The following is an 18,802-nucleotide window of genomic DNA, read 5'->3' as shown; positions in this document are numbered from 1 at the left end:
TCATCCACTGGGTCACGTGATCTGTCTCCTACTCCCGCCCCTTCCGACAGGGGCGGAGCGTGTTGTGGCACACCCCCGGTTGGTCAGGCCCCCCAACCGCCCGAAGGACTAACGGGGCGCCGTCGCGGTCTTCCCAGAACCCCCTTCGGCTCCTGGACCTTGGCTCGGGCACCCTTACTGTGCCGGACAGGGGTACCCTTACTGTACCGCCTGTCGCAGAGGTACCCTTACTGTACCCGTCTGCATCCAGATCGCCCTGTAACTCCGCCACAGCTCTGGGGAGGCTACCGTCGCTGCCAGAGCCCCCCTTCCTCCCTTCGCTGTTATAGGTGCCCTGCCCCTGCGAGCCAGCTTAGTGGGCTAAATTATGGGTCCTGTTCTGCAACCCGTAAATGACGGCATTAATTTGCAACATTACTCAGGAGCCCAGGGCAGACTAACAAAGGATGTCTTTTTGCCCCACTGCCGTTCAGCTTAGACGTTACTGGTGTTCCTAACTTTCTTTGCGATGCCCCTGCAGATCTTCTTAACGTAATATGGGAAGATCTAGCACCTACATATGGAGCCAGAACTGAACCATAGCTGAATTCGTCAATCCATCGATTCTCTTCATATCCTAGCACGAAGAAGGTTTTAATTTCCACTTTGTCTACAAAGGTGATGTATAGATAGCGTCATGGTTCCTGAATTGCTGCTGCTGCTGCGAGGGGTGCATGATTTCTCGGCAGGACAAAACATTTAACGTAACTGCTAAATGGCGGCTTTTATCATGACTCCGGATAAAGCCAATATGACTGACTGAGCTGCCGAAGAATACATCTCTCAGCTCGAGGACCAAACTTGTGAACGTTCCCCACCTCCCTGGCTCCAAGGAGAGGATGAGCGAGAAGAGCAACACCTAACTGTTTCTCAGGCTGGAAAATATGGCATGGGTAACAAGGCATTGGTGAAATAGGCGCTTATGGACCTGCAATCCTATTAAGATTTTTCACTTGGCCAAATTAGGTGCCTTCCTGGCTTGGGATTGTGTTCCCCCCAGCTACAGCACAATAAGCAGGGTGAAGGTAACGTGTGAGTTAACCACTTTACCTACGTATATAAACACAAGCTGACATCACGGGTATCTCAATTTTCTTCCTTTCACATCTTATTATCCTATTGTTTACTACAAACTGACCCCTATCTTAGCAACATCTCCTCGTTTTAGCCTTTCTATTTGCAAATAAAGTTACATTAAATTTGACGATAGTCTTATACTAGTCCCGCTGTTTATCCCAATCTTTCCGTACTCTCCACTGGGACAGCGTAACCAATTTCCTTGCTTGTTGAATAGAAGCTAGCTATTGGACTTTATTGCTGCTGAAGGAGTTAATAGGTTTGCCTGCTATACCGGTGTTGCTGGGCTATAGGTGATTCGTTGCACCGACATCGTGGCTTGAAAATGAAACTTCTCATTTTATCAAATAATATGTTGGGAGCCCCAGTGATGATTTCGTTGACATCTTCATAGTTGGCAGTGTCTCTATCTTGCCAATACCTGGGTCTCGTCCGCCTTAAATGACGACATTACATCTGGCTTTTCCGCTAGCCTTGCCCATTAACCTGTCAAATGTCTGTGGAGGTGTTAAGCCCTTTCCCTTACTAGAAAGTTTAAAAGCAAATTCAAGAGGTATGGTCGCTCTCTCAATTATTACCATGTAGCTGAGGGCATGCCATTCATGGGTGTCTGGTTGAAGTATGCACAGGTCATTGACACTCTCCCACGTGCAGTGCTGTGAACCGTTTGAAGTGGGCTCGTGTAAAACCCGGCCACACCTCCAGTTCAGTGAAATTTAGTAATTCACGACACTGACAACCCCAGGGGCCAAATACTGGGCTGTGTAAATGCGGCCCAATACCACCATGAACAATTAGCTTCGAGTGGATGGGTGTTAACCTAGGCTGGCTGAAGGCAAAACCTTTGACAATCACTCCTGGCAAGATGTGCCAACGCAGGTTGAATAAAGAGTTATCCAGCCCTCCTTACTTCCTTTCCCAGTTCGACACAGGTCGAAGAAGAATGCCCCTTCCAGAAGGTCATGGCCATATCCCTGAAGCCTATCCAACAGCATTCTACCGGAAATCAACAGCATTGCTTTGTAAAGCTTTTTGTGGTTCCACAATTATTTGTGGTCGATATGCTATCCCTCAGTTTGAACAAAATCTTAGCTAATCGTACGCCTGCCTAATTCCCAGGGCTGTCTGGCTTAATGCTTTACGCCTGTAATTGCCCCACCAAACGTGGCCTTGCACTGAAAGTTAACTTGGTTGTCTCAACTTTCCTTTTAGAGCTAGGAACGCCCCCTGAGCTGCTTGTGCTTACTAAATGGACCCGCTCCTTAGTTTCCAGCACACAATGCACTTAAATGTCATCTGGCCCTGGCGCCTATCAAACAGTAACCGCCTCTGTCACCTTCATACAATACATAAACAAACCTCACAAGGTCGCAGAAGCGGCAAGCCAGGCTAAGTTTCGGTAAACCATGTCACTCTGTGCTTTCCCTGGCCCTCTGTGGAACTGGGAGAATAACCTTAAAGATGTTATGTATGACACACAAACCCAGGCATTCCGCTTGTCTCCAAACAGCTCAGGCTGATGATTTCCTGTATAAACTAGCTGCCACTATGACTGAGTTGCAGAAAACATTACACCAGCTCTTTCAGAATCGCAAGGCTAAAGATGAAAGGCGGCCGCATCTCTTGACTTAAGCGTGGAACTCACAGTAATAAATACCTTCACGATGTTCTGTATGCCCCACAAACCCAGGCCTTCAGCTTGTCTCAAAACAGCGCAGGCTGCTGACTTTCTGTATAGACTGAGCTGCCACTATGACTGATTTGAAAGAAACCTTACACCAGCTGTTTTCATACTGCAAGGCAAAGGAACGACTTACACAAGAGGCTGGTAAAGCAGTGGATACTGCTAGATGTTGCACTTGGCCACACAAGAACTCACACACTAGGTCAGCCTGCCTGTCCCAACGCAGGCAATAACCGAGAAATCACACCTCCTTCCCGGCCAAGAGCCATTGACGGATCTCTAATAGTGTGGGAGAGCTGAAGATTGTCCTTGGATAAGGGTGAAACCCATCAAATTTAACAATGTATATGTAGACTCTATGAGTCACACACTGCACAAAAGGTTAACAAATTGTGACACCTAGCAAACTTCACCGCACTTTAACACTAAGTAAACCATGGCCACCAGAAGCGGCTTCCGTGAGATGGCCTTCTCAGTAGAGGGCGTGGAGCAAGCACCTCAACAGCAAAGTGCACCACCCTTCGCGCAAAAAACAGGCCCGAGAATCTCGCAGAGCATATTCCAGATAGGCCAATCATGCTGCGTGAAAATGCAGGATTCTGCAGCATATTCATTTGCTCCTTTGTGCCCCCTGCCACAAACTTCCCTGTGCAAGAGTGACAGCACCATCAGAAACCAGCGAGATGAAAAGGGGGTGCGCCTGGGTGGAAGCATCTGCATACTGAAAAGAAAGGCCAAAGGACTGAAAAACAACAAGCACCTTTGCCAGGTGTAAAACCCACTCTGATCTACGCGCATTGCCGCCAAATAGACAAGAGCAGTATAATACCGATAAAATCTGTTTCCAAAAAGCATCATCCTGGTGTTCCCCTTTGGGCCTCCCATCCAAGTACTAACCAGGCCTGACCCTGCGTAACTTTCAGGATGACCCATGAACGTGACATGGTGGCGTGAAAACAGAAACCTTATTTTATCAAACAATTCGTTGTGGGCCTTAAGAATCTGGCGCTTCCTGATCACATCTGGGATGACACTATGACCTTACATCCTTTGGCGCCCGATAAATGGAGTACCATTCAATTGCGCATTAATAGAACTTGTTATGTACAGCGCGTTGTAAGTAGTGCTGGGCTCTGATTAGATGCGCCATATAACAAATAAGTTGATATTATTATCACTCGTGTTCCATTCTGGGGGCTTAATAGAACTATCATCAGGTTGTCAGGCTTGGGACACACTGCAGCTGGCCCCTACGCTACTCTGCCAGTCTCAGGCCTATGACCGCAAAGCGCAGCAGCACGGGGCGAACACCGCAGATATTCTATGCGCTTACGGCTGAAAAAATGTTGCATATTTATATGGCGCGAACTCGTCCCGAAGTTATGGAGCGAAAATTTCAATCTTTCTCGACCACACAGTGCATTTCAGGTAAATAGAATGCTTTAGACCACACCGTAAACATCCCCGCAGTACAAGCGGCCGGAATTCGTACCGTTACGTTGCTGCTACGAAAACAATTGACGCCCCTGCCATTTAGGCTCGTCCCTCCGCTGAATATTACTTTTTGACCCAGAGTTCAGATATTAGGCCAGGATCGACCGAGAGTCTGATGGGAGGAGCCATATATAAATTGGGCATGGCCCGCGTCATCAGCAATTTTACAGACACTGATTGCGTGTCGAGTAATAGAACCATCCCCATAGTGTCCGCCAGGTGGCATATATCTATCCCCAGCCGGGACCCCAAACCACGCCACTAATGCTGTGTACTCATGGTGTGCCTGCCAATTTCCCAGATTCAAATAGTGCGCCGCCTTTCTTACCCAGTCCTTCGTGCTTCCTATGGGTACCTGAGATCAACAATATGGGAGCGGACCAGACTACAATTGGAACCTAATGTTCACCGGGGACCATCACACGTCTATAACATGCGCGTATTATCGCTGCATCCAAGCCATAATTATCCGCACATTCAACTGATGTTCGAGGGTTGCCTGACGTCTACAGTATATCCTACTTTAACCCCGAGGGATGTGTCCCCACCAATAAACACAGGACTTCACCGAAAAAAGCATTTCCAACAATGAAGCACAATTACACCAATACGGAATCTTTCCAATTTCCTGCAGGCTGCTTGAGGAGACCCAGGCCCCACGTGCGTTTGGAGGCTAAACATAGGAGGAGGACTTGATGAAGCGCCTGGGAAAGGATTCTTGGGAAGCTGTGTCACCCCCAGACTTGCTCCCGCCTTGTATGTGTCCGGTGCTCACCTCCCGCACTGGATATTGAATTCGATAATTCCAGTCTTTATAAATGGAATCACTATAATCACTAAAATCACTATACGCTATTGTGAATGTCCACGCATATTAAACTGGAAACCAGCATAAACGTGAAGTGTCTCTGCTCATAGACTCGACATTGAGACACTGTTGAATTTATTATCCAGTCATTTAAAGTGCCATGGTCAGGTTGTTGTGGAAATGAATCTAATCAATCAAATGTTCGATAGAGGTACTAAATGTGTAGGTGTAAAATTATGGGGGTCGAAGCACGATAGAGGATAGATTGTGCTTGCCCAGGTCTGTCATGGGCTGAAACGTTGCCGTCATTGAGAATTAAAGTTACTATACACCACTGGTGTACAGTTATTGTATATTGCAGTACAGCATTATATACAACAATATTGTATACCACAATTTTATCTGTGTTAAAGTCCAAGTTTGCCCCCTTGTATGCAATTCCTCTGCTATTTGTTTAGAATTTATCATGGCCTTCCTTGTGCATTTAGAAATCGGCATCGGCTAGAATTACATATGTAAATTCTGTGATTAAGCTACCCCCCTGTACGTTCCTCCTGGATGTAAAGCAGGAGGAGATTGTCCTGTGTTAGACTGATTTTTTCTGTGGGTAGGAACTGCCTGCTATAAAACATTTATTTGCCCGCCTAAGAGGGGCCTAACTCATAGCAAAGACACCAGCATCCAACATATCCCATTCTGGCCCCCCATCCAAGTGCTAACCAGTCCCTACCCTGCTTAGCTTCCACGGCGACCGAACGTATAATTTACCAGGACACGGTAGCGTGTGCAGGGCAGCACAACTGCATATAAACGCGAAACACCGCAAAAGCAGAGGGCCTGCAGTGCAACAGAGGAGGCTGCTTCCCCACCGCAGCGAAACACGCACTATGCGCGTCAAGCCTGCTGTGCCCACGATGAAAGAAAGGAGAAGACGGGAGATCTAACCTGAGACCTCATGCGCTAAACAATGCTCACAGCTGCGGGGGGCTTGTCCGCTGTCCGTTGCCCCGAGCAAACTGCACCACACCCACAATGCCAGCGACGGACGTAACCCTAGGCGCGAATGGCCCGCTCTTCTCCGTTGAATGCCTGACCCGAACTTGGACCCGGACCCAAGTGAGTATCGCTGTTCCCGCCACCAGATAAGACCGCTCGCAAGCAATGGCCATCCGATACCTCCAGGATGCAGTGCTCATTTCCTGGCCCTGACGGCTGTTCAAATCCGAAATGCGGGGAACCTGTCTACAAACATACCCTTTGCCGCTCATTATCCCTAGTGTCCGCCATGCATCAACTTTCCAAGCAGCCCGTCGTTGCTTTGGCAAAAATTCCAGCACATTTTTAACAGTGCAGGACAGCATCAATCATGGTGAATCGCGAGGCTTCCCACTTCCTTAAGTGGGACAGTAAAACCCCACTCCACGTGTCCCACCCTCGCCAGATCAGCCCGGATGCTACCTAATCACCTGCAACCCTATCCCGCCGAACTCGACCGCCGCATGAACAATGCCCCCCTCAACCAGGCACAGCTCGCTGCCCTCCCCTTATTTCAGAGGCAAGCGCGGCTCAAATGGGGATCTCGAGAACCGGGCTCTACCCTGTGCGAAATTAACATTATACTTCGAAGGCCTCTCGTAGAGAAAAGCTACGGCCTTGTTGCGCTAGAAATTAGACCATGTTTAAAAATGTGCATAATAATTGATTAACGACATTGCCAAGCAAATCCGGAGAGCCCGGGCCTCAGCCCCGAACCATCATGCCACACTGGCTCTCGACATGGAAAACGGTTCATAATTAAGACGGACGTCCAGGCTTTCCTTCTCTTAAATAGTTAGCCGGAAGTGCCCGAGGAGTAAAAGGGGCGCTCCCTGAACACCCAGCGACTTTACCCAAATAAATGTAAGACACGCGCCTCAACGGCACACAGAGTACCCGATAGGTGTCAGACGTGCTACAACGCAGCTCCAGACGACAGACCCTCCCCGCCGGGATGTACAACCGTTACTTACACAAACAAAATTAACATTCTCGACCCGCAAATTCTCAATACATAGCCGACACAACCCGGTCCCCTGACACACAATTACCGGCTCTTTTCCGGGTAAACGACCACGACAAACGGATCCGCCAGCCACCGATGGAGCCTCCACCGAGCACAGCACCACGCACGAACAGGGCGAAGCGCCCATCCGACTCCAGGTTACACGGCGCCATACGGATCCCGCGCGGGAAGGAGCGCACAATAACACAATAACGCGTGTCCAGGCTGGAGCGGCGCGCAGGGAACAGAGGAGGAACTGGGCGAGCTGGCCTCCTAAGTAGGGGGGCAAGCCGCGCCCCCCGCCCCCAACGGCCCGCCTCCCGCTCCACACTATTGGGGGGCATAACCCTAGTGGGCGTAGCCTCGCGCGCGAGGCAGCAGGGGGAAGGCTCCGACGGGCGGCCACTAGAGAGCTGCCCTGCTGATGTCCCACTGCTTGGGACGCGGGCAGCGGCAGTCTTCTCCTGGTGCCAGTGAATTAATTGTCAGATGTGAGGGGAGGCTGAATCATGGGGATGCAGGATGTTAAACGTGTTGTATGCATCACTGACAGCGAGACACACGGGGGCTTTCTTTACGGATAGACGACTCTGGGGAGACTGAAGTACAGTGAAATGTAGGGTGGTTGGCCACGAGGAAAGCTGAGGATTTTTAGACAGGCCGGCACTAGACTTTAGGGAAAGACACCAGGCGTTCTATAAACCGGTAAGGGTTAAGTTACACGTGATACTGGGGTTGCAGATGGGCTTGGGTGTCACGATCCCACCACCTAGTGGTTGTAGCCGAAAAGGACACCTTTGTTTTGTTTAACCTTAACTTTTAAGCCCACAAGAGTGAAATCAAAATCCCATATGAACAAAGAGGTTGTTTGACATTGAATTCAAGGACATAACACATTGATCCGACAAGGCAGCTGTATCTTAGAATCGTGTTTATTCGCACAGTAATAAAGAGAGCAAAGCAACGCTATAATTGTTAAAAGAACAGAATGACGGAGTGAGCGTCGAGCTTGCTTTCAGCTGACCCACACACAATGCTGTCGCGCTAGGCTTAGACAAGAGCTGCAGTTAACAGTCATTTAAGAGAGCATGGCTAAGGGCGATGAATTTCCTTCCTCCACAAGTTCCTTTTCCTCCCCATTCCCAGGGTTAACTCATGCCTGGCGAGTCTCTGAATGGATACTAGAGGGAGTTCATCGCGTACCTGGCTCACCTCTGCAAGGCAGTATGGCTTGGGCAGAGTCAGTCATTTGAAAGGCCAAAATGGCTAATGTCCACAAAAGGTAGAGAAGGGCAGGTACGACTGGGACAAAGTAAATCGTATGACATTCAGTCAGTCTCTTTGGATTGAAGGTGGTCCTGGAACCTGGTGTTTCAAGTCGTGTCCGTCATGCACGAACACGTTGACTGATACCGCTCAGGCCTCCCTGTTTCAAGATGGTGGTTCGGTCGCAATTGTACCTGGGTAATTGTTGGCCTTGCGTGCGCTGCAGCGTAGGAAAACATGTGCAGATCAACTTCTCAAAGCTTCTATGAGCCCCAGTGTCCAAGGCCGACTTTCAGCAAGAAGAAAGCGATGGTGACGATGCCCACTGCGACAGTGGCAACATTCAACCTCCGGGCACTGTCCCCATATCGGCGGGCGGCTGCGACATCCCTCATGACCATGCGATCTCGCGACTGAAAAATACAAAAACAAAATCAGGACTTGATATGTAATGGAAAGGCAATGTAAGACCCAAGCAGCTGCAGCGCGAGACTCATAAGCCAAGGGTACATTTGTATCCTGACAGACCTGGAGCACAAGGGTAGGTATCCTGACAGGAGTGCAACGGCCACGGGGCTAAGGCCTTCTCGGCTGCCATGGGCTGGGCAGAGACTGCTGGCCATGACTTCAGCCTCCCTCATCCTAAATATTCTGCTGGTTCTCTGAGGCCATTCACAGCTTGATGGGGCTGCCTGTAATATGCCATTGCTTTTGGTGTTCCCGACCCCAGCCTTGTTCTATCGGCCTGATATATACTCTTGCAAGGTAACCATCAGCCGCAAGGGAGAGGGTGGCATCATGGATGAAAGACCAATGGCCATCAGTACTGTCCTGCTCAGGCAGACAACAGCTAAAGTCAAAGATACAAGCTCATCACAATGTAACTACCTATGCAGAGCAATGACAAGCAACCATCTGAAAGTGAGTTTGCCTTTCAAAGTAAAGTAAAAAAAATTAACGAAAGCTGCTCTCTTCCTAATTTGGCTACTTTGACGCACGCACACACACCTTTACGCCATCATGCAAAGAAAGGTGTGTGTGATCTCTAGCGTAGGTTCTGCACTGGAAGTTAATAACACTGTGCTTAGACTAACTTTAAAACTTTTCCCACAGGAACCTAGTACCATTGCTTTTAACAGTGAAAGGGGCCCCCACGAGTAATCGTGTTTCTGTTTTTAATATTGTCTCTGCTCACACCATTCAAAATCTCAGCCACCCTCTAAATTTTCGGTCGAGTTGTACCTCTGCATTATGATAAGTGGTAAAGGTATGTTGGGGTTTCTGGCCCCACATCGGAGTGGCTTTCTGGTCAGCTCTTGATTGTCAGCATCTGCAGCACCTTTTCAAGGGTACATCACAGTGGCGTTCCAGACGCTCCACTTAAATCACGCAAACCAAAAAGCCCCGTATGGGCTCATGAAGAGGGTTGTCTGCACGTTGTTTAGGTCGAAGCCTACCAGACACCTGAAGATATCTTGAGGACATTCAGAAAGCTTCCCTGGGAATGCATTTCACATATTATTTACCATTGGCTTTGTGGTTTGTCACTCACATTTCCTTGTTTTTTATTTGCTGGCTCCATTTGTTTTAGGCTGTCCAGCTTGGGTTCGTCCCTTCCCTTGCCCAAATCGTGTTACTGTTTTCTTCTGAGCTCTCACTTTCTGTATACAGTCCTTTAAACCATGTTCTTATCTTGTCACATTTGCTGTACATTTAAACACAAAAGTCAAATGCCAGGGTACTTTTCCCAGTTCAGTTTTTATTAGAGATTTAGATCTTAAAATGAGATCTACAATATACAAATTAGATCCATTAATACAACTTTAAAAAGGAGCAAAACATTTTTTTTTACAGCAGACGAATTCACTAGCTAGGCAATTTCCATAGCATATTTTTTTAAGTGATTTTAAAAATCTCTGCTGAAAAATAAAAATAAAATACTTGTACTTGTACAGCGTAGCTAATCACCTGTGAGGGTCTCTTGGCGCTGTCCATAGCCACGGGAACATTCGGTGATTTGGCAAATATATCACAGTATGTTGAGTCGACGCCGAGACTCAAACCTGGAATCAAAGCTCCAAAGTCAGTGGCTCTGGCCGTTACGCCGCACCCTCTCACCCTGCTAAACATTTCAATATACATAGCATTATGCATCCTCGTACTCTATGTTACAGATTTCAGTTCAATTAGACTTGAAGAACTGCTGACTGACATGATTGGAAAATACTATGGCTCCTTTGTCCATGGGAGCTTGGTGTTAACTTTTCTTTTGGTGACTTCAAAGGGAGGGCATTTATAGAGGCATGCAGATTACTCTCCCCGGGAGTCTGCTCGTGCCTCTTCTGTGATCCAGTTTACGAGGCTGTACCATAACACCAATGCACAAAGGGAGGGACAGAGGGCAGATGAAGGTACAGCACACAGGCTCCCAGAGGTGCCGGTACACTCAGAGGTATGCAGTTCCTATGGAAAGGGAGGGTTGAGAGAGAGGAGTGGTCGGAAAGTACCTGATAGATCACATTAGGGGATCTGATCCATCAGGAGCAAGAGCCCTCACACACCTCAAGGGGTGTCATGCTTTCATCATCGGGCAGCTCTTCCTTGGGCTGGCGCTGCAATGTCTCACTCTATGCCTCTCTACTCTACTCTGCACCACTCTACTCTATGCCAATGCACTCTACCCCACTCTGCTATGCACCACTGCACTAAACACCAGTCCAGTCTAGGCCACTCCACTTTACTCTGCACTACTCCACTCTATGCCAGTTCACTCTGTCACTCTTCTCTGATCACTATGCCACTTTACTGGTTTCGTTTTGCACTTGCATACAGCTTCTCCCTCATATTCTCTTTTGGGTCCAGAGACTTTATAAAGCGCACACCATGAATGAAATGATCTCCGAGCCCCTTTATTCGAAATATTTACTTTTGGGTCCAAAAAGGGTGGTGTAGGGTCATTTGCTGTATTTTTTCCCTTTGTATATATTAAAAAAGCCCTTTTAAACTTGTGTGAAATGATACTGCAGCATGCCCACAGAAAGCATCTTGCCATCAATCCCAGTAAAGCAGAGAGAAAATTAAGTGGCCGGTGTGTGTAGTGTAGAAACAAAGTATAATCTCACGCAACACAACTGGAACAACTAACTCAACAGGTTTATTTGTGTGGTTGAGAGTTGTCCAATAACAATGCCCACGAAGAGCAGGCTGGAGCCTCTCGAAACGCTGCTGTCCAAGCCTATCATCTGGTTGGAATGTCAGATAGACAACAGCAGCAACCAGGGCAACAGAATCCCCAGCCAAAAGTAAACATGTATGAAGACACGTGCACATAAGGAACGCGTGCATGTGAATAATACAAAGCCCCAATACATCTCCCTTCCTTAACAAAACAAGAGAGTAAGAATTACATACACCATAGGATAAGAAATGTGCAAACCAAGCTGTAAAAACAAAAGCAATAAACTAAAAAATGAGAATAGATAGTATCACTTAATACAAATAATAATTTTATTTTACAGGCAACACAGTTTTCCTTCTAGTACCATTGCCCGTGGAATCAGAAGTAGAAGAATTACAAACATTAGTGTTGAGATCACTGACTCTTCAACCTCATCACTCTCTTCCTGGTAACTTGACTCTGTGTGAGCTTGAGATGGATTCATATTGTTTACAGTGACAGATTCAGGAATATGAATATCTGGCTGATCCATGGGATTTGTGGTAACACTGCCAGAAGTAAAGTCTTTTACCTCTATATCTACATCCCATGTAATACAACTACTTCTCGCACTATCTTAAACAAGCGTCTTTTTCTCTGTTGTCTCCTTCTGGAATGGTTTAATACTTACAAAAGCTCCTTTGTTCCAGCACCACAATTTTTAAGCAAAACAGCAGAATGTGTGACGCTTACAATTTGAGTAGGATATATGAGATTTGATTCTCCCTTAACCGTTTTTTTTACCAACTCCTATTCTCCTGTATCAAATTGTTTTGAGGAACTCTGCTCAAATTCACGCTCAGTCGTTTTATATTCATGTGTAAAATTCTCACTGACACATTCATCCACGCTAGAGTGAGATTTCCAACCCTTCTCAGCCAAATGTTGACCAGAAAAAGCAGCCCAACTGGGAGCAAGATTGCAACTCCTCCTCTCAGTAAAAAGAAAGTTGAGAAACCAGTGGTGGAATGGGGTGTGCTCAGATGGCTCCAAACCATTTTACGCAAATATGTGCGCACATGTAGATTGGAAGTGAATGCGGTTTGAATTCCTTCTTTTGAAGAATGTATTTAATCTCTCTACTAATCCATTGGCCGCCGGAAACTAAAGTGGTGTTCTTTCTTGCTTAATCTCATATTTTCGCAGAAATTATAGAACTGTTTTGGACAGGGCCGTTTCTACCATTAGGCAAGACTAGGCGGCCGCCTGGGGCGGCAAAAAGGCTAGGGCGGCAAAAGGAGAAAATAATTTTTCATTTAATCTATAATAATCTGGGCCATCAATCATTCATAGCGCGAACGCGCCACTCGTGACAGCCCTGCTTCTTGTTGCAGACCTGCTCTCAGAGAGAATGGACCAATGAAATTAGGAGGGGCAGCACTGTCATCATTCGATTTGCCTCTTGGCGCGCAGCGGACTCGGAGCTGAAAGGAGGAGTCAGGAGCGTCAAGGCAAGGACTGGTTGGCCGATACTGCAGCCTGCTTCTGTTGCACGTGGCGTGGGAGTCTTTAGGTGCCAGCAGGTGTATTACGGACACGGTAGGATTAATTTAGTGGTCGAAATCATTACCACTTTTACTTCTCTGACACGGTCAATTGCCCGTCTCTGTTCCTCTTCCTCTTCTTACCTCAGTTTCTCTCTCGCTGCTCCTCACTGTGTGTGTGAGGGAGGTGCATGCGTTGTAAATATGAACAAGCGAGGCATTTCTTGGCACGCTGTCTAGACATGGAATCTGTAGTGAGACGTGTAAAGCCTACAGCCACTCTCTTCTTGCTCCCTATCTTTACAGCAATTGGGGTTTAATTTCTAAAAACAAACCGTGAAATGCCGCCCTTGTGGTCTGAGGTGCCGGCCCTGTCTTTACACCAACTGGATAAGGGTGAAAAGGAAAGCTGATTAGTTGTTTCATTTCACGTTTCTTCCTCCCCCTGTACCCCTCTCCCCCCCCTCCCACACTCCTGGCCTAAAAGCTGTTTAAAGAACGGCAGTAGCATGTCTTGAGTAGGCGGGCAGGGGCCGCCAAAATCGCATCTGCATTCTGATCTAAATGCGAGAAGATAGGTCCTGTGACTGAGGGAGTTGAAAGGAAACCGGGAGGGGGCATCGTCTCCTCGCCCACTCTCGCTCCGACTGTCTAGAGTTTAAGGACTAACTTGCAATGCCAACGGCCCCAGTCATTTGGGTGTCCCTGAATGGTTCCCAGCGGCGGCACCTTCAGACCACAATGGACCCAGCTCCCGTCCATCCGCCCTCCTAACTGCCCCTTTCTGTGGGGCGGGGGCTGTCTGCCTGGGTGATGGCCCAGGAAGTTAAAAACACACACACAGCGGGACTCTGCTTGCAAGGGTACTTGAGACACGGCCTCGCCCCTTCTCCCGTGCTCTGGGGTCCGTTGGAGGAGCGAGGGTCATCAGACCTTACACCATAGGGAGCAACCATTCTGCATCTGTGCAGGCCTCGCAGGAGCGTGGGCGCTTTTTTTTTTATCTCTGTTTGCAATATAACCAATACTGTCCCGTTCAAAGCTCGTGTAAGACATGTCTGCTGTCAGGCAAACCGAGGGGTGCCATGGGAATCCATGTTCATCTAAAATGACTATAGGTGCAGTAGGCAGCCATCTGCAGGCGTGTGACACACACTTGTGTTCGTTTGCTTGCATAGTTGTTTAGGCCTTCAGTGGCTTCCGGGGTTGGTGTGTGAGGGTAGGTAGGGGTTATATTACTCTTGTACATAATTAGTAGTAATATGGAGGGTGGCGGCATTTTTCAGTTCTCGCCTAGGGTGGCCAAACTCCTAGAAACGGCCCTGGTTTTGGACACGAAATGAGTGTCATTGTCAGAAACGAGTATTTATCGAATTCCCTCATTAATGAACACTATCTCTAAGAATTCAATAACTGCCTCAGTAGTAGGCATAGAAACAAATTCATAAGATATCCATTTAGAATACTAACCTGTTGGTACGATAAAAAATGTCATGTGCCGTGGAAACATATGAAACGGTCCTGTATGAAACTATGGCCACTTTGAACCAAGGTTGCTAAGGTAGGGGATTAGTAATATCCTTATGTATGTTGAGTTTCCACTGCTTGTCAGATAGCAAGCATTCCGGACACTTATTTACAAACTGCTCCACACAAGCATCCATGCCCGGCCATCAATAATATTTTCTAAGTAGCTTTTTAATTGCAGACATTCCAGGATACCCTTAATGCGCCACACAAATCAACTTGTCTTTCAAACTTTCAGGTGGTATAAACCAATTTTATCTAGTTACCAGACCATTTTCTACAAACGTTTTTGCAGAAACTTGTTCATAAGGCACCATACTTTTCTGCAGATTTCTCACAGGTGGCCAGCCTTCTAAAATGTGTATTTTTACCTCTGAAGGACCATGTCCTTGCCAAAGGCTAACATTCATTGATTCTCAGAGATACATCCCATAGTGTGTTGTGAAGCATCCATGACAGACACAGCACACTCCTGTTCTTGACTTAACTCACAATCACACACATTCCTAATAGGCAAACAAGATAGTCAATCCGCTCTGTAATGCTTCCCGCCCAACATATGCCGCACATTAAAATTATACTCTTGTAATTTACATAGCAGCCTTACTAGTCTGGATGAATCCGTTCCATTTCCATTCATCTAATAAATCAAAGGTTTGTGGTCAGTGACCAATTCAAAACTATTTCCCTAAAGGTAAGTTTTGAATTTTTCTACCGCTAACATCTGTTCAGTTGTTCTGTAGTGAGTTTCAGATTTGTTCAGGGTACGTGAATTGAAAGCTATAGTTCGCTTTTAACCACAATGTGACTGAGTAAGTACTGCACCCAGGCCAACAGAACTGGCATCCACTATAGCAGCACACTTGTCAATACTGCAGAAAGGCTGTAACACTGTTGCAGTGACAATCATAGCCTCAATTACTTGAAAAGCTTTATCCTGCTCCAAATGAACTTCTCCTTTTCAGGTTGACCCTGGGAAGCGCATGCGAGCTCTGCGAGGTCTGCTGTATTCAGGTATGGACTTTACGCTCTGCCCATCTTTTCAATTGGCTCCCGTTACTGTCCTTTCTAAATCGTTGCTTTTCATTCATGAATAGGCTTAGTAGTCTCTCTTTAGTACCGACTTGTCTGCATTTTTAACCTCCCATGAGGATTGCACTTTTTATTTTTGTTGTTACACAGTCTACTTTATCAAGGCTGTGAGACCTAGTTTCTTCAATGATTTGCCCCTATTCTACCCACTCTGTGATTTCCTACAAGCAGCGCACTGCCCGCTTTTATTTTAATTAGTAATTTCAGGCCGCTTTAACTATAGCAGCTGCCCTTATTTATTTATTTAATTTGGCAGCGCAGTCCGCTTTAACTTTGGCAGCCGAACTACAAAACATTTTTTTTCTTCATTGAAAGCCCCCATACCATACTTTCACTTACATAGTGTCCGCGCCCCTTTCTTTAGACGCTGCTGCAGTATTCAGATTACAGGGAGCCGCGTTTAAAGAAAGGGGCGTGCCTACCATTAAAGTGAAAGCACAGCATGAGGCACTTTTACCCCCAAAAACCCATTTGTTTGTGAACAAATGTTTTTTTGTTTTTTGGGTAAAAGTGTCCCAAGACCTACTTTCACTTTAATGGTGGCCCCGCCCCTTTCTTTAGACGCGGCTTGCTGTAACCTGACTACGGTGAGCAGCGTCTGAAGAAAGGGGCGTGGTCACTATGAAAGTGGTCTCGCATTTGCGAGAGTTTGAACTATTGGCGTTAGAAATGGCAATGCTTTTTATATTTGTGTTGGTTTTGAAAACACATATACAACAAGCATTGAGATAGCCAATAGGTCTCGCCTTTGGGACCGTATAAGGGTTTAGCCATGCAACAGTTGATGTTGTTGCACCAAGGATATTGTGCTGCATAACTAAATACTTACAAGGTCCCAAATGCGAGACCTATTGGCTATGCCAATGCTTGTTATTACCTTACTTACTGGTTTTATTTCAGCTCATAGCAGCGGTGCCTGCACGTGCTTCTGGCTGCCTCCTCCACTGTCTCGCTCCCTCCTCATGCTGGGCCTCTCTCGCTGCTGTTCATTACTGGATTTCTCCCTGCACTGTGCTCATCTGCTACTGCTCCCGTAGATTCTTCTAGGCCTCATACTTGCTCTCTTTTGCTCACGATGTCTTCCTGTATTTGGAAGATCATTTGAACTACGTCATCACGCCTTCAGTTCCTACTTCCTGGCTTCAATGTCAGCTTTCAATTGGAGTTCACCTACTTCCTCTCCGAAGTTCGTGTTCCATCTAAGCTTGTCTATAATTGAAATAGAAGATAGACTGTGTTTTTCTTTCTGAGGGAAGATTCCATTTTGGGTACTGGACTGATTGGTTTGCTTTCCAATAATGTCATCAAGTTTCTTTTTATGTGGATTTCGGTTACATGTGTGTGTACCGGATTAATACATTGATGTTATACTTTTTTTATTTTGTTGGTGAGTTTCTTTTCGCACGTCTTCTTTTTTGTTCGTTTTTTGTGTTTTATTATTCCTGTGCTCTCCTGTTTTAGTGTTTTTCTTTCTTCTCTTATTTTCTTCTTTCTTACTCCTTCCAACATGCAAAAGGGCTCTCCTGTTCCATTTGTTTTGGTTTTTCCAGGTGAACCTGTTCTTCCATGGTCTAAATAGAAAAAAGTCTTCATAAATTATTTTAAATTTGTCTCCAGAAAGGAAAACGTCTATGTTAGTTCATTTCTATGTTGGTTCATTTTTTAGGACCTGCCTAATATTGAAAGTAAGAGTGAAGATGAGGGCGCTACACAATCTTTGAATGACTTTGAGATTGCCATTAAGTAATTGGATATTCGTTTCCTATGTAAAGTGTCTATTATTTTACAGAGATACTACTTTGGTAAAAGAATGCAAAGGGAGGATAAGCCCATTGAAGATGCTGTAACCACTTTACGTAAACTAGCTTCTTCCTCCAATTTTCGAGACAGTACAGAATAAAGGATAAAGGACCAATTCAGGTTGGAATGTAAATGTAATAAAAGTGAAGAACTCTGGTCTAAGAATGATCCCAAGATTAATGAGGTATTAGTAATTGATAAATGTGTTGAACATTCTATGTTGTGTATACAGGAATAATGTAAAGACAAAGGAACTTGTCATTCTGTACAATCTGTTTCTCCGAATCAAAAGAAAAATAATTAGTTCAGGAAAGACAGTGCTTCTTACTCCTCCAAATGTATCTTTCTTTTTTCCTCATTGCAAACCTCAGCCTCCAAGATTACTAGGACTTGTCGCCTAGATATTCCAAAAATTAACAAAGTACAACCTGTTGATTAGACTGTCTATGATATTCAAATTAGGTGCTATAGATATCTAGACGCTGCCACGAGAAAGTACTTTTCAATGCACATTTAAAGTGTGCCTAATCTTACCAAAGAGCTCTTTTCAGTTGCCAACAATCTTTTCCCACTTGCTGAGAAGTTCACACTGGGACGTGTGTGCTGGCATTCGTACATCTGCTATTTCTTTCATCACAAACCTTGCGACACGTGGTATCTACTTGGTATCCATTTTTTCTGAACTAGACATTCCTTCCCTATTCTTTTTCTTGACATGTTTTTACCCGGTTCAGAGTTGGCGTTTCTGGACATCTTCCTTTGCTGTACATTTGAAAACCTATAAGTAGCCTGCCTTTCAAACATCTGAAAACCACGACTTCGCTGGTTCTGCTCATTTGCTTGCTTCCCTGAACACAGGAGTAGTTCCTGAAGACCTCAAGGGAACCCGAAGAATGCTACTCTACTTATTAGTCTATGAAAGTACCAGGTGATTTTGTTTTTTGCTTACCCCCAACAAAAGTGTGCAACATTTGATTAGATGATCATGCATTGATATCTGAAGCGAATAAGCCTACATAGGTCGGTTTCTGCTCCCTCAAGAAGCATTGAATAGATTCTGGATAAACTCAGAGAAGTTTTGGATTTGATGGTATTGCAGCCTTCATTACGGACATTAGCACAGCATTCAAACCCGCAAACCACTCTAGCCTTATTAATAGACTCGTGTCTACCTGGGAATAGCTCTTGGCTGCATTACATCTAGTTTTTGCCTCCTTCAACTTCTTCATTCCACTCTTTGGCACTCAGAGGTCTGCAGGACTTGTCCATCAGC

At 46.0% G+C, this 18,802-nt stretch overlaps 1 protein-coding gene across 1 annotated transcript in view; it reads right to left on the bottom strand.

Annotated features, from left to right (window-relative positions):
• Positions 1-8,057: 8,057 nt before the first annotated feature.
• The window catches only part of LOC146860998 (dispanin subfamily A member 2b-like), a 28,672-nt gene continuing 17,927 nt past the window's right edge, over positions 8,058-18,802 (bottom strand). The window contains exon 2 of the mRNA XM_085644958.1: positions 8,058-8,822. Within this exon, the coding sequence (XP_085501084.1) occupies positions 8,673-8,822 (150 nt within the window). The 3' untranslated portion in view covers positions 8,058-8,672. The remainder of the gene's footprint in view (positions 8,823-18,802) is intronic.

Source organism: Triturus cristatus, chromosome 3_1 (assembly GCF_964204655.1).
Source record: "Triturus cristatus chromosome 3_1, aTriCri1.1, whole genome shotgun sequence".
Classification (NCBI taxonomy): Eukaryota; Metazoa; Chordata; class Amphibia; order Caudata; family Salamandridae; genus Triturus; species Triturus cristatus.
The sequence above is the reverse complement of the archived record's forward strand: the minus strand, read 5'-3'. Positions and strand labels throughout refer to the sequence as shown.